Source organism: Staurois parvus, unplaced genomic scaffold (genome assembly GCF_062004578.1).
Source record: "Staurois parvus isolate SC_StPar_1 unplaced genomic scaffold, SC_StPar_1.0 ptg000140l, whole genome shotgun sequence".
Taxonomy (NCBI): Eukaryota; Metazoa; Chordata; class Amphibia; order Anura; family Ranidae; genus Staurois; species Staurois parvus.
This window is the reverse complement of record NW_028317936.1, coordinates 2,321,174-2,337,200: the sequence shown is the minus strand read 5'-3', so window position 1 is coordinate 2,337,200 and position 16,027 is coordinate 2,321,174. Positions and strand designations below refer to the sequence as shown.

The window sequence follows — 16,027 nt, the reverse complement described above, 5'->3', positions numbered from 1 at the left end:
ATCTATCTATCTATCTATCTATATCTGTCTGTCTATCTATCTATCTATCTATCTATCTATCTATCTATCTATTATCTATCTATTATCTATCTATCTATTATCTATCTATCTATCTATCTATCTATCTATCTATCTATCTATCTATTATCTATCTATCTATTATCTATCTATCATCTATCTATTATCTATCTATCTATCTATCTATCTATCTATCTATCTATCATCTATCTATCTATCTATCTATCTATCTATTATCTATCTATCTATCTATCTATCTATCTATCTATCTATTATCTATCTATCTATCTATCTATCTATCTATCTATCTATCTATCTATCTATCTATCATCTATCTATCTATCTATTATCTATCTATTATCTATCTATCTATCTATCTATCTATCTATCTATCTATCTATCTATCTATCTATTATCTATCTATCTATCTATCTATCTATCTATCTATCTATTATCTATTATCTATCTATCATCTATCTATTATCTATCTATCTATCTATTATCTATCTATCTATCTATCTATCTATCTATCTATCTATCTATTATCTATCTATCTATCTATCTATCTATCTATCTATCTATCTATCTATTTTTTTTTTTGAAGTTACCCTTTAATATATATATTTTTACCAAACTTTAAATGATTAATATATAATTTAATATGTATTATTTATTTGTTATTATTTAATTATTTATTATTTAACGTAATTTATTAATTCATTTATTACCTGATTATTCCACTAACAGATTATTATTTCTGCTATTTCTCAGAAATCTGGTGAAAAATCAGCTGAAGCAGAACATCAAACACAAAGACAAGGTAAGATTTTTTTTGTTTGTTTTTTTGTTTTTTTTTCCCCACTTCATTTTATCACGCAGGACAAGGAAATACGATATATAGAGTGTGGGACGCGGAGGCTATCACATTGCCAACATCTCTTACTCAGCACATGTGTAGATCATACAATAATTTTTTTTTTATCATAAAAACAATAGCAAAACTTTATTTACAATGCCTATAAAAGAGAGCAATATCCAATTGCATATCAGCTGGCATATACAGTATGTACGATACAATATCAGTATTGTCCATGGTTGGTTGTTAATATACACTTTCCATAGTGCTTGACTTGTCTGCACCATTTCCAGACCAGGACAGACCCGACGTGTTTCAGAAAACCCTTCTTCAGAGGTTAGTAGGGTAAGCCATGCATTTGCTATTGTACAAAAGAAGACAAAAATGAGCAATCTGTAAAAAGCAAAATCAAGGTTGCCAAGCACATATCCTTCCATCTACTAGGGGCGGACTGACCATTCGGGTAGTGCCCGAGGGCCCAGGGTCAGTAGGGGGCCCCATGAGATGCCCCTATTACCTTTCATAGGCTTTTGTGGGTGTGGTTTTAAGTGTGGTTGAGGACACAGGGGTCCCATGATCCCCTATTGCCCAGGGGCCCCATGAGTTGTCAGTCCTCCCCTGGCATCCACTGTGGCCACCATGAGGCCAGTCTGTGACTCCTTGGAGCAACTGCATATACGATTGGTGCCTGTAACTAACATCAGCCTGCGCTCCCCGTACCTGTGTAGGAGGGGAAGGGTTTTGGTGATGAGGCAGGGGAAGGTAATGAGGAGGAAAGGTTATTAAGATGAGGAGGGGGAGATGATGAGGATGAGGGTTTATAGAGAAAAGAAGGAGAAAAGAGATGAAGAAGAGGGGTTATGAAGATGAGGAGGGGGGGAGGCAATATGGAGGAGGAGTTATGGAGATGAGGAGGGGGGGAAGGCAATGAGGAGAAGGGGTTATGGAGATGAGGAGGGGGGAAGGCAATAAGGAGGAAGAGTTAAAGAGATGAGGAGGAGGGGGGAAGGCAATGAGGAGGAGGGGTTATGAAGATGAGGATGGGGGAAGGCAATGAGAAGGAGGGGCTATGGAGATAAGGAACTTGGAAGACAGTGAGTAGGAGGGGTTATGGAGATAAGCAAGGGAAAAGGTGATAAGGAGGAGGGGTTATAGAGATGAGGAGGGGGGGAAGGCGATGAGGAGAGAGGCTATGGAGATAAGGAGCTTAAAAGACAATGAGGAGGAGGGGTTTTGGAGATAAGGAGGGGGAAGGCGATGATGAGGAGGGTCTTTGGAGATGAGGAGGGGGGAAGATGATGAAGAGTAGGATCTATGGAGATGATTATGAGGGTAGATGATGAGGAGTATAGTCTATGGAGATGAGTAGGGGGGAAGATGATGAAGAGTAGGGTCTATGGAGATGGGTAGGGGAGAAGATGATGAGGAGTAGGGTCTATGGAGATGTGGAGGGAGAATATGATGAAGAGTAGGGTCTATGGAGATGAGGAGGGGGGAAGGCGATGAGTAGGAGAAGCTATGGAGGTGAGGTGGGGCTATGGAGATAAGGAGCATAGAAGACAATGAGAAGGAGGGGTTATGAAGATAAGAAGAGGGAAAGGTGATGAGGAGGAGGGGTTATGGAAATTAGGGGGGAAGGTGATGATGAGGAGGTGCTATGGAGATGATGAAGAAGGAAGATGATGAGGAGTAGGGGCTATGGAGATGAGGAGGGGGGAAGATGATGAGGAATAGGGGCTTTGGAGATGAGGAGGGGGGAAGGTGATGAGGTGGAAAAGCTATGGAGATGAGGAGGGGAAGGGCAATGAGGAGGAGGGGTTATGGAGATGAGGAGGGGGAAGCGATAAGGAGGAGGAGTGTGATGGGAGCCACTTTGGGTGGGGGGCCCATAGAACCCAGCTCACTTTGGAGAGGTGGAGAGGTGGAGAGACCCCTATCTCTGCTCCCCATATCCCTATTATGTGTAAGTCACCCTGTGCCTGTTAGGGGTACAGAGTGATCTGTCCTAATATTGGGGTGGGGGGTTGTTGATTGTTTCATGCCATGTGGTTGCATCCCATTGTTCTATTGTTTGTCTTGCTTGGGAGCAAACTATTATGGTACGTATGTGTTTATGGGGGTTGTCTCCAGCAGCCCTCCCCCCTAATGGGACTGTCTGCTGGAGTGAAGTATGAATACCTGTGTGTCTCTTGTTACTAAACGTAGATTGCCCCACCCTGTGTCATTATGCAGGGAGGTGGGTTGTTCCCTAAGAATTTATATATCTTGTATCTGTGTTAAAAGAAAGTAGTCTATTTCCTGGTTTACTTCAAGACTGGTGTCGTCTAGTCTTGTATGGTCTGCAGTGGGGTCTGTGGTCGGTGTTCGGACAGGGGAACGTTATCCTAACGGAAGTGCCCAAGTGCAGTCTGGGAACGGTTCCGTTACAGGGAGCTATAGAGGTGAGGAGGGAAAGGTGATGAGGAGAAGGTGCTATGAAGATGTGGAGGGGGAAGGCAGTGAGGAGGAGGGGCTATGGAGAAGATCAGAGGGGAAGGCAATGAGGAGGGGTTATTAAGATTCAAAGAGGGAGATTATGATGATAATGAGGAGGAGGGGTTTTAGAGTTGAGGAGGGGTATATGGAGATTAGGGGAAGGATTTATCGAGATGAGGAGGGGTGTAGATGAGATGATGAGCTGGAAAGATTTAGAGATGGGGGGGATGAGGAGGAGGTGGACGGGGAGATGAGGAGGAGGTGGAGGAAATGAGGGAGAAGCAGGGGCGGACTGACCATTTGGAAACTCGGGCACTGCCCGAGGGCCCAGGGTCAGTAGGGGGCCCCATGAGATGCCCCTGGTACCTTTTTCATAGGCTTTTTTGAGTTTGGACAAGGACACAGGGGCCCCATGATCCCCTATTGCCCAGGGGCCCCATGAGTTATCAGTCCGCCCCTGGGGAGAAGTATTATGGATATGAGGAGGGATGGGAGAGATAAGGGGAAGATGTAAATGAGGAATTTTAGAATTGAGGGGAGACAAGATAAGGAGGAGGAAGGTGATGGGGGATGGGAATGAGGAGGAGGGGTCCAGGATATGGGGACAGGCTATAGGCTATGGAGATGAGGAGAGGGGAGATGATGAGGAGGAAGGGAGGAGATGAGGAGGATTATGAAGATGAAGGGAGGGATTTTGAAACAACAATCTGTATTCTTTGTAATCCATCAGAAATGAAGTAGGCAGGGCTGACACCACATGCTCAGGAATTCAGATCTGTATTGTCACATCAGAGAGGAAGAAAGGGTCACGCCGGATTTCTGGCAAAGCAACAGTTTTTTTCTGTACTGGCAACATGCTTAAAGGGGTTACCACCATGGCTTCCTCCATAGATACAACATAGTAAGTTATTTTCTAGGACAGAAAGTGAGTTATTTGCAGGATAGCCATGTAAAAATGAAGGAAAAGGCCTAAACAACAGAAGACTAATGCAGCCACAATATCTAAGGAGTACTAGGCTGCAATATATTCCATTTTAGTTTTGGAGGTTTTCAAATTCTTAAAGACTTAACTCCAGCTGAGTCGAATATAAAAGATGTGGTTGACGTCTCTACTGCATGCGAGTAGTTCAAAGTGAGCAGCCTTAGTGGTGCGGCCAGATCGTCGTTCTTCAGGGGGAGGCCCCGATATCAGCTGGAGTCTGATAGTAAGTTTGGTGAGACCATGTGTTTCAGGCACTGGGCCAGCTTCCAGTTTCGCTTCCCCTAATTCAGACTGGTGATGTACAGGAACTTTGGCCAACTTCCTTTATTGCCACTTCACAGTAAGACGGCATGAGTCCTGAACTCATTGTTTGTTTACTGAATATGCAGTAAGAAGACTTCTTTTACATGTTTCATCATACACATCCTTTTTTTTTTTGCATTTTTACGTGTTTACAGCCAAAACCGCAAGCTTACGCACGGGTAAACAGCAGGGTGACTGTATGTGCTGGGTCCTGGTAGAGCTGCTGGGTGCAGCAGAAGCCACAGAGGCCAAGCACCATTTTTAAAAATGGCGCTAGGGCAGCTCTGGGATGAATAGCCGCTATCCTCGCACCATCTTAAAAGGGTACTGGGGGCTAAAGTGGTTACTCATCGAGAAAGTGGGCTATTGGTGCTGGAACCTAGAGTTTGTTTGGTCTTTTGGTCGGTAATGTATTTCTCAACCAGGGGGCTGTGGCATTTTGAGTTGCCACTTTGTTTTCCCAGGGCTGCCATGAGCACAAGACCCATTTTGCTCTGGATCAGAGATGGATGAGAGGTCTCTATGATGGAAGATGCTATCATGGGGGTGCTCTGATGTAATTGGGGGCTCTCATGCATAGGGGAGACTTTGACATGTGGGGCAATGCAAGATAAAGGGGTACTTTGATGTGATGGGGCCTCTAATGCGGTGATGGGGTGCCATTTGAGTTTACTCGGGGTTGCCATGAGCACAAGTCCCAGTTTGCCCTGAATCAGAGAATTCTGTTATTGGCAGTTACTCGGATGTGATTGGGGTCTCTAATGTATAGTGGTGCTCTGATGTGATGGGGGCCTCAAATGTGGTGATGGGGTGCCATTTGGGTTTACTCGGGGTGCCGTGAGCACAGGACCCAATTTGCCCTGGATCAGAGAACTCTGTTATTGGCAGTTACTCTGCTGTGATTGGGGTCTCTAATGTATAGGGACTCTGACGTGATGGGGGGGTCTCTGACTCTGTGATGGAAGTGCAGTGAGGGGATCTTGATGTGATGGGGGAACTTTGACAGGATGGGGGACTCTGACATGAAGAGGGGACTCTGACATGATAGGGTCCTCTGACTCTTTGATAAGGGTATTCTGAAGTGGCGGGGTTCCATAATGTATAGGGACTCTGTCGATAAGAGGGGGCCTCTGACAGGAAGGGGGACTCTGTTATGATAGGGGCCTTTGACTCTTTCATAGGGAGGCTCTGTGATGGGAGGCTCTGTCATAAAGGGAGGACCTTTTGCAGGATGGGGCACTCTGAGATGAAGAGCGGACCATTCGGAGTATAGGGGAACTTGACATGAAGGGGGATTTCTGGTATGATGATAGACCTCTGATGTAAAGAGGGGGCCTCTGATGTAATGGGGAGTCCTCTGATGTGTTGGGGGACCTCTGATGTGATAGGAGAACCTCTGATGTGATGGGAGGACCTTTGATGTGATGATAGACCTCTGATGTGATGGGAGGACCTCTGATATGAAAGGGGATCTCTGACGTGATGGGAGGACCTCTGATCAGATGGGGGACCTCTGATGTGATGCTGAGACCTTTGATGTAATGGGGGACTTCTAAAGTGATGGTAGGACCTCTGATGTGACGGGAGGACCTCTGATGTGATGAGGGATCTATGATGTGGTGGTAGGACCTCTGATGTGATGTGAGGACCTCTGATGCGATGGGGGGACCTCTGATGTGATGTGGAGATCTCTGATGTGATAGGAGAACCTCTGATGTGATGGGAGGACCTTTGATGTAATGATAGACATCTGATGTGATGGGAGGACCTCTGATATGAAGGGGGATCTCTGATATGATGAGAGGACTTCTGATCAGATGGGGGACCTCTGGTGTGATGGGAGGACCTCTGATGTGATAGCGAGACCTCTGATGTAATGGGGGACTTCTAAAGTGATGGTAGGACCTCTGATGTGACGGGAGGACCTCTGATGTGATGAGGGATCTATGATGTGATGGTAGGACCTCTGATGTGATGTGAGGACCTCTGATGTAATGGGGGGACCTCTGATGTGATGGGAGGACCTCCGATGTGATCGGGGGACCTCTGATGTGATGTGGAGAGCTCTGATGTAATAAGAGGACCTCTGATGTGATGGGAGGACCTCTGATGTGATTGGAGCACCTCTGACGTGATGAGAAAACCTCTGATGTGAAGGGGAGCTTCTGATGTGAAGCAAATTTCGTCAAGTGGTTGTGTGCATAGACCCAGGCTCAGGTTTCCGATAGATAAGTACCATTTACATCTTTTACATTTTAAACTGGGGGGAGGGACTCTAGATTTTGGGTACCTTTATAGAGTGCTGCCATTGAAAAAAAGTTGACAGAAGCTGGTGTAGATACAAAGAATATGAATATTGGGCTTCATCCTCTGCACACCAAAGTGTTTTCATGATCGTCTTGGGCTGTTGTGCGGATATATAAATCCAAACATTTAGATTTATCAGCTCAATGCTCGCAACAGTAATTTTTTTGCCAAGCCACATGGAAAAGGGATGGCAATCTATTAACGTTGGTTAATTAATTACATTAAAGGAATTGCTGGGAAAGTAGATGGAAAAAAAAATTTGCCCCAAATTAATAAAATGATCCATCAGAATTCTAGATTTTTGACTATGGATTTTTTCGGTGCAATGGGAGCTAGATCTAGTTAAATTTTCAGTGTTTCAGCTCTTGGGTTAGGATACTATGTATATGAAGGAAAGCCATTTTATAATTGTTATAACTACTGGATATACACCGATCAGCTATACTGTTTTGCCCACCATCCTAAGTAGGTCCACAATTTGCCACCAAAACAGCCCCAACCTATCAAAGCCTGGACTCCACTAGACCTCTGATGGCATGCTGTGGTACTTGGCATCAAGCCATCAGTAGCAGATCCTTTACGTCCTGTAAGTTGCGAGGTCGGGGTCTCCATGGATGGGACTTCCCATACTTCACCCTGCATCCCTTCCCCAGCTCATCAGACCAGGCCACCTTCTTTCACTGCTACGTGGTCCAGTTCTGATGCTCACGTGCCCATTGTAGGCACTTTTTGCTGTGGACATGTGTCAACATGGGCACCCTGACTGGTTTTCAGCTGCGCAGCCCCATACACAACAAACTGCAATGCACTGTGTGTTCTGACACCTCTCTTTTGGAACCAGTAGTCACTTCTCCAGCAATTTGAGCTCCAGTAGCTCCTCTATTGGATCAGACTGCACAGGCCCACCTTCACTCCCCACAGGCATCAGCAGGGGCGGACTGACCATTCGAGCACTCGGGCACCGCCCGAGGGCCCGGGGTCAGTAGGGGGCCCCATGAAATGCCACTGGTACCTTTTATAAGCTTTTTTAGGTGTGCTTTGAGTGTGGGCAAGGACACAGGGGCCCCATGATCCCTTATTGCCCGGGGGCCCCATGAGTTGTCAGTCCAACCCTGGGCTTCAGTGAGACCTGGCCACCCATGACCCTGTCCCCGGTTCTCAGGTTTTCCTTCCTGGGACCACTTTTGGTCGGTCCTGACCAGTGCAAACCGGAGACATCCCACAAGAGCTGCATTTTGGAGTTGCTCTGACCCAGTCGTTCAGCCAATACAATATGGATCTTGTCAAAGCCCCTCCAATCATTAAGCTTACCCATTGTTTCTGCTTTCAACATGTAGCATCCTCTTAGTGCAGGAGCCCCCCACCTGTCCCACTGTCCCCCCATCACGCTGTCACCCTCATTTTCTGCTGCCCCCCACCTGTCCCACTGCCTACCATCTATCCCACTGCCCCACACCTGTCCCATTGTTCCCTACCTTTCCAGTTGACCTCGTCCTATCCCATGCCCCCCCCCCATCATACTGCCATCCTCCTATCCTGCTGCCCCCCACCTGTTCTGCTACCTCTGCTGTCTCCCTCCTGTCCCGCTGTCCCTATCAAGCTTCCCCACACCCGTCATGCTGCCCCCCACCTGTCCCACTGCCCCCCCATCACGCTGCCACCCTCCTTTTCCGCTGCCTCCAACCTGTTCTGCTGCCTCCCACCTGTCCCGCTGCCCGACACCTGTCCCATTGTTCCCTACCTGTCCCCCACCTATCCTGCTGCCCCCCACCTGTTCTGCTGCCTCTCTCCTGTCCCATTGCCCCCTCCTGTCCTTTTGCCCCTATCCTGTCCCACTGCCCCCCACTTGTTCTGCAGCCCTCCCCCATCATGCTGCCCCCACCTGTCACACTACCCCTCACCCATCCTGCTGCTCCCTGTCACACTACCCCCTTCCCTTCCCGCTGCCCCCCACCTGTTCTACTGTCCCTTCCTGTCCCACTACCCCCCACCTGTCCCATTGCCTCCCACTTGTCCCTTTGCCCCCTCCTGTCCCATGGCCCCCTGTCATGCTGTCCCCCTCCTTTCCTGCTTACCCCCACCTGTTCTGCTTCCCCTCTCTTGTCCCATTGCCCTCTTCTGTCTTGCTGCCCCCCACCTGTCCTACTGCCCCCCTGCTACCCTATTTCCCCCCTTCCCATCATGCTGCTCCCCTCCTGTCCCACTGCCCCCCACTTGTTCCGCAGGCCTCCCCCATCATGCTGCCCCCACCTGTCACACTGCCCCCCACCTGTTCGATTGCCTCCCACTTGTCCCGTTGCCCCCTCCTGTCCCATGGCCCCCTCTTGTCCCATGGCGCCGTCATGCTGTCCCCCCCCTTTCCCGCTTACCCCCACCTGTTCTGCTGCCCCTCTCCTGTCCCGCTGCCCCCTACCTGTTCCATTGCCCCCTTCTGTCTCGCTGCCCCCCACCTGTCCTACTGCCCCCCTGCTGCCCTATGGCCTTCCATCATGCTGCTCCCCACCTGTCCCACTGCCCATCACTTGTTCCGCAGGCCTCCCCCATCGTGCCACCCCCGTCACACTGCCCCCCCCCCTTCTGTCCCGCTGCCCCCCTCCTGTCCTGTCCTGAAGGGGTGGATCTTAAACAGGAAAGGGCAGGAAAAATTTATATTGGGGGGGCACCCAATTTTAGTCTTGCCTAGGGCAGCACAAAGCCAAAATATACCACCGGGTGTATATCCTGCGTCTGTAGTTCTATCGATTATATTTTACGGGAATTTGGAACAGTTATCGAACATGTGCTGATCTAACGTAAATATGTAAAGCATTCAAAAAACGAGAAATGAAAGTTGCTCTGAGATGACTAACAAACAGTTCAAAAGGGACAATAAAGGAAAAATGCAAGAGCGCAGAAAAGTCGTAGGGCAACCCCCACCCTTCTTTTTATAGATCTTTTACCATCGAATTGCACCATCGCCAGCAGACACAGTATGAGGAAACAGGGAGGTGGTGAAAGTCGGTCTGACTTGTCATAGAGCTCATCATCGTACGTGATTTATGGGTTACTACAACCCACCGCTCTGTTCCCTTTGCTGCCGCTACTAACATTTTGAGTCGAATTTGGCTCATTGAGAATCTCCACCTCTGCAGTGGCGGCTTTGGAAGAGAAAGTCGACATCTTTGTCAGCAGAATTGTTTCTGCAGTCGGCTTGTTCCTATAGAAAGGGAGTTCACCTTTCCGTGTTATATACAGTATCGTACCGCCAGCATGATGCATATGATGATGCCGATTTTCCAACCATTAGCCAACTTTACACCCAAACAGAGAAACATAGAAGAGTGATAATCAGGGCTTTGTTCAGCAGTAATGTGGGGGAATGCAGCTCTGGCACCTCACTCTGAATGTACAGCATGTAATGGTATGGGGGGTGCTGGGGGTGCTGGAGGGTCTACCGATGTTGGAGGGTCTACCGATGTTGGAGGGTCTACCAATGCTGGAGGCTGCTGTCTATTGTCAATGGATATACTGTATTGGTGCTGGGAAGGATCTACTGTTGAGGGAGGGGCCAGTGGGAAGAATGCCCCTTACATTGGTGATCAGTGGGAAGAATGTTCCTTACATTGGTGGTCAGTTGGAAGAATGCCCCTTACATTGGTGGTCAGTGGGAAGAATGTTCCTTACATTGGTGGTCAGTGGGAAGAATGCCCCTTACATTGGTGATCAGTGGGAAGAATGCCCCTTACATTGGTGATCAGTGGGAAGAATGCCCGTTACATTGGGGGTCAGTGGGAAGAATGTCCCTTACATTGGTGATCAGAGGGAAGAATGTCCCTTACATTGGTGATCAGAGGGAAGAATGTCCCTTACATTGGTGGTCAGTGGGAAGAATGTTCCTTACATTGGTGGTCAGTGGGAAGAATGCTCCTTCTATTGGTGGTCAGTGGGAAGAATACTCCTTACATTGGTGGTCAGTGGGAAGAATGCCCCTTACATTGGTGATCAGTGGGAAGAATGTCCCTTACATTGGTGATCAGTGGTAAGAATGTCCCTTACATTGGTGATCAGTGGGAAGAATGTCCCTTACATTGGTGGTCAGTGGGAAGAATGTCCCTTACATTGGTGGTCAGTTGGAAGAATGCCCCTTACATTCGTGGTCAGTGGGAAGAATGTTCCTTACATTGGTGATCAGTGGGAAGAATGTTCCTTACATTGGTGATCAGTGGGAAGAATGCTCCTTACATTGGTGATCAGTGGGAAGAATGTCCCTTACATTGGTGATCAGTGGGAAGAATGTCCGTTACATTGGGGGTCAGTGGGAAGAATGTCCCTTACATTGGTGATCAGAGGGAAGAATGTCCCTTACATTGGTGATCAGTGGGAAGAATGCCCCTTACATTGGTGGTCAGTGGGAAGAATGTCCCTTACATTGGTGGTCAGTGGGAAGAATGCTCCTTACATTGGTGATCAGTGGGAAGAATGTCCCTTACATTGGTGATCAGTGGGAAGAATGTCCCTTACATTGGTGATCAGTGGGAAGAATGTTCCTTACATTGGTGGTCAGTGGGAAGAATGTTCCTTACATTGGTGGTCAGTGGGAAGAATGCTCCTTACATTGGTGATCAGTGGGAAGAATGTCCCTTACATTGGTGATCAGTGGGAAGAATGTCCCTTACATTGGTGATCAGTGGGAAGAATGTCCGTTACATTGGGGGTCAGTGGGAAGAATGTCCCTTACATTGGTGATCAGAGGGAAGAATGTCCCTTACATTGATGATCAGTGGGAAGAATGCTCCTTACATTGGTGATCAGTGGGAAGAATGTTCCTTACATTGGTGGTCAGTGGGAAGAATGCTCCTTATATTGGTGGTCAGTGGGAAGAATGCTCCTTCTATTGGTGGTCAGTGGGCAGAATGTTCCTTACATTGGTGGTCAGTGGGAAGAATGTCCCTTACATTGGTGATCAGTGGGAAGAATGTCCCTTACATTGGTGATCAGTGGGAAGAATGTCCGTTACATTGGTGGTCAGTGGGAAGAATGTTCCTTACATTGGTGATCAGAGGGAAGAATGTCCTTTACATTGGTGGTCAGTGGGAAGAATGCTCCTTACATTGGTGGTCAGTGGGAAGAATGTTCCTTACATTGGGTGATCAGCGGGAAGAATGTTCCTTACATTGGTGGTCAGTGGGAAGAACGCTCCTTACATTGGAGGTCAGTGGGAAGAATGTCCCTTACATTGGAGGTCAGTGGGAAGAATGTCCCTTACATTGGTGATCAGTGGGAAGAATGTCCCTTACATTGGTGGTCAGTGGGAAGAATGTCCCTTACATTGGTGATCAGTGGGAAGAATGCTCCTACAATATTACATTTACAAAGTTATTGATGAGTCACCTGGTCACATGACTAGAACGTCAAACTTCAGTTTGATCACGAAGGTTTTGATAACTCCTTGGACATGGAAGGGTTAAATGTTGGGCTACAGAACCAGGAAACCTGCAAGACTTGCAAAAATGATGTTCGCCATTTGGACCCAATCATTCTTTGCCTGGAAAAGAAACAGTTGTTTCCCAGTAATCCTCTGTAACACCCAAGGTAATCATGTTTTATGAAGCAGAACATGTGGAACACGAAGTCTCTTCATCGGATTGCAAAGTGTACATTTAGCCGAAATAATGATGGCATTAGAACAGATCATACGTTCCAGTTGTGTTCCTCTTCAAGGGAAAGTGCTTCTTCTAGACTCAACTTTGTCATCTGTGCTCGTCCAATGTCTGCCAATAAAATCAATATCTGTAACTGTTATTATTAGGAATTCTTTTCATATTGTATTGACTCTAATGGACTCTATTAAAGGCTGTCAATATTTAATATAGTAAAGCTGATCTTCTGGCGCACTAACTTGTATTTAAATATATTCCTTAATATATAAGACTGAAATAAATAGAGATACGAGTGTTCCTCAAATGTTTCTGCACTTTTTTTTAACATATATATATATATATATATATATATATATATATATATACAGTGAGGAACATAAGTATTTGAACACTGCGATTTTGCAAGTTCTCCCACTTAGAAATCATGGAGGGGTCTGAAATTCACATTGTAGGACATTCCCACTCTGAGAGACAGAATTTAAAAACAAAATTCAGGAAATCCCATTGTATGACTTTTAAAGAATGTATTTGTCTTGCACGGCTGAACAGAAGTATTTGAACACCTGAGAAAATCCGTGTTAATATTTGGTACAGAAGCCTTTGTTTGCAATTACAGAGGTCAGACGTTTCCTGTAGTTCTTGACCAGGTTTGCACTGCAACAGGGATTTTGGCCCACTCCTCCACACAGATCTCCTCTAGATCTGTCAGGTTTCAGGGCTGTCGCTGAGCAACACGGAGTTTCAGCTCCCTCCAAAGATGTTCTATTGGATTTAGGTCTGGAGACTGGCTAGGCCACTCCATGACCTTGATATGCTTCTTACGGAGCCACTCCTTGGTTCTCCTGGCTGTGTGCTTCGGGTCGTTGTCATGTTGGTAGACCCAGCCATGACCCATCTTCAATGCTCTGACTGAGGGAAGGAGGTTGTTGCTCAAAATCTCACAATAAATGGCCCCATTCATCCTCTCCTTAATACAGTGCAGTCGTCCTGTCCCCTTGGCAGAAAAGCACCCCCAAAGCATGATGTTACCACCCCCATGCTTCACAGTAGGGATGGTGTTCTTGGGATGCAACTCATCCTTCTTTTTCCTCCAAACATGACGAGTGAAGTTTAGACCAAAAGTTCTACTTTGGTCTCATCTGACCACATGACTTTCTCCCATGCCTCCTCTGGATCATCCAGATGGTCATTGGCAAACTTCAGACGGGCCTGGACATGTGATGACTTGAGCAGGGGAACCTTCCGTGCAATGCATGATTTGAAACCATGACGGCGTAGTGTTCTACCGACAGTGACCTTTGGAACTGTGGTCCCAGCTCTCTTCATGTCATTGACCAGCTCCTCCCTTGTAGTTCTGGGCTGATTCCTCACCTTTCTGATCATCACTGATACCCCACGAGGTGAGATCTTGCATGGAGCCCCAGTCCGAGGGAGTCTGACAGTCGTCTTTAGCCTCTTCCATTTTCTAACAATTGCTCCAACAGTTGATCTATTTTCACCAAGCTGCTTGGCAATTGCCCCGTAGCCCTTTCCAGCCTTGTGGAGGTCCACAATTGTGTCTCTGGTGTCGTTTGACAGCTCTTTGGTCTTGCCCATGGTAGTAGTTGGTGTCTGACTGACTGTGGGGTGGACAGGTGTCTTTAAAGAGCTCAGACAGGTGCTACTAAGTTAGATTAATGAGTGGAGTAGAGGTGGACTTTTTAAAGGCACAGTAACAGGTCTTCGAGAGCCAGAATTCTTGCTGTTTCTTAGGTGTCCAAATACTTATGTTCAGCCGTGCGAGACAAATACATTCTTTACAAATCATACAATGGGATTTCCTGAAATTTTTTTTAATTCTGTCTCTCAGAGTGGGAATGCACCTACAATGTGAATGTCAGACCCCTCCATGATTTCTAAGTGGGAGAACTTGCAAAATCGCAGGGTGTTCAAATACTTCTGTTCCCCCATATAACAACAAACAAAAATAAATGTAATAATTACAAGCACGTAAAATGTTTCTGCACTTTATATATAAGTATATATATTTATATATATATATATGTACACACAATATGTAATATTTATTTTTATATATATATATATTATATATATATTGTGTGTTGCGTGTGTATGTATATACAGTATATATACTGTACATATAACTGTTCTGTATCTGCCACCCCTCTCTGCCAATCCCTCCACTGGCTTCCCATTGCCCAACGGATAAAATTCAAAACATTAACTAGAACATATAAAGCCATTTATAACTCCGCCCCAAATTACATCACCGATCTTGTCTCTAAATATCACCCAAACCGTCCTCTCCGCTCCTCACAAGACCTCCTGCTCTCTAGCTCCCTTGTCTCCTCCTCCCATGCTTATCTTCAGGACTTCTCCAGAGCTTCCCCCATCCTCTGGAACTCTCTACCCCAATTTATCAGACTATCGCCTACTCTGCTCACTTTTAGGCAATCTCTGAAAACCGATCTCTTCAGGGAAGCCTATCCTGCCCTCAGCTAATAATGGAATCCTCTACTCTTCCAACCAGTCCATCCCCCACAGTTACTACCTTTTGTACCACTAGCCCCTTCCTCTTAGATTGTAAGCTCCAAGGATCAGGCCCTCCTATCCCTCTTGTATTGAACTGTATTGTTGCTGTATTATCTCCCATTATATTGTAAAGTGCTGAGCAAACTGTTGGCACTATATAAATCCTGTATAATGATAATAAATATAAATATATATATATAACCTTTTTTAGGACCCCCATATAACAATAAACAAAAATAAATGTAACAATTACAATAAGTATGTAAAATGTTTCTGCACTTTGTTTAACATATATATATATATTTTTTTTATATAAGGATAAAAGTGCAGAAACTTTTTGAAGATCACCATATAACAATAAATAAAAATAAATTTGAAAATTACAATAAATGAATATTTTTTATAATAGGGAAAAAAAGACTATAACTCCACTTCATGTGCACCAAATTACTTTGCAAACTTAGATATTACCTTGTAAAAGTATCAGTGACATGTTCACGGTGTATGTCTTCTATTAAAGGCTGTCAATATTTAATATGGTTAAAGCTCATTTTCTGGTGCACTAACTTGCATTTAAATATATTCCTCAATAGAATAAAAAAAAGAATGAAATAAATAGAGATAAAAGGGTTGCTCAAAAAGTTTCTACACTTTTTTTAACACATATATATATGCATAAAAATGGAAAATCTTTTTGAAGACCCCCATATAACAATAAACAAAAATAAATGTAACAATTACAATAAGTACGTAAAACGTTTCTGCACTTTTTTAACACGCATATATATAGAGAGAGAGAAAGAGAGAGGGGGAGAGAGAGAGGGAGAGGGAGATAGAGGGAGGGGGGAGAGAGGGAGGGGGAGAGAGAGGAAGAGGGGGAGAGAGAGGGAGAGAGAGGGGAGGAGGGAGGAAGGG

General features: G+C 45.7%; 1 protein-coding gene across 1 annotated transcript in view; it reads left to right on the top strand.

Annotated features, from left to right (window-relative positions):
- The window catches only part of TNFSF8 (TNF superfamily member 8), a 70,411-nt gene that overhangs the window by 34,132 nt on the left and 20,252 nt on the right, over positions 1-16,027 (top strand). The window contains exon 2 of the mRNA XM_089673520.1: positions 790-838. Within this exon, the coding sequence (XP_089529646.1) occupies positions 790-838 (49 nt within the window). The remainder of the gene's footprint in view (positions 1-789; positions 839-16,027) is intronic.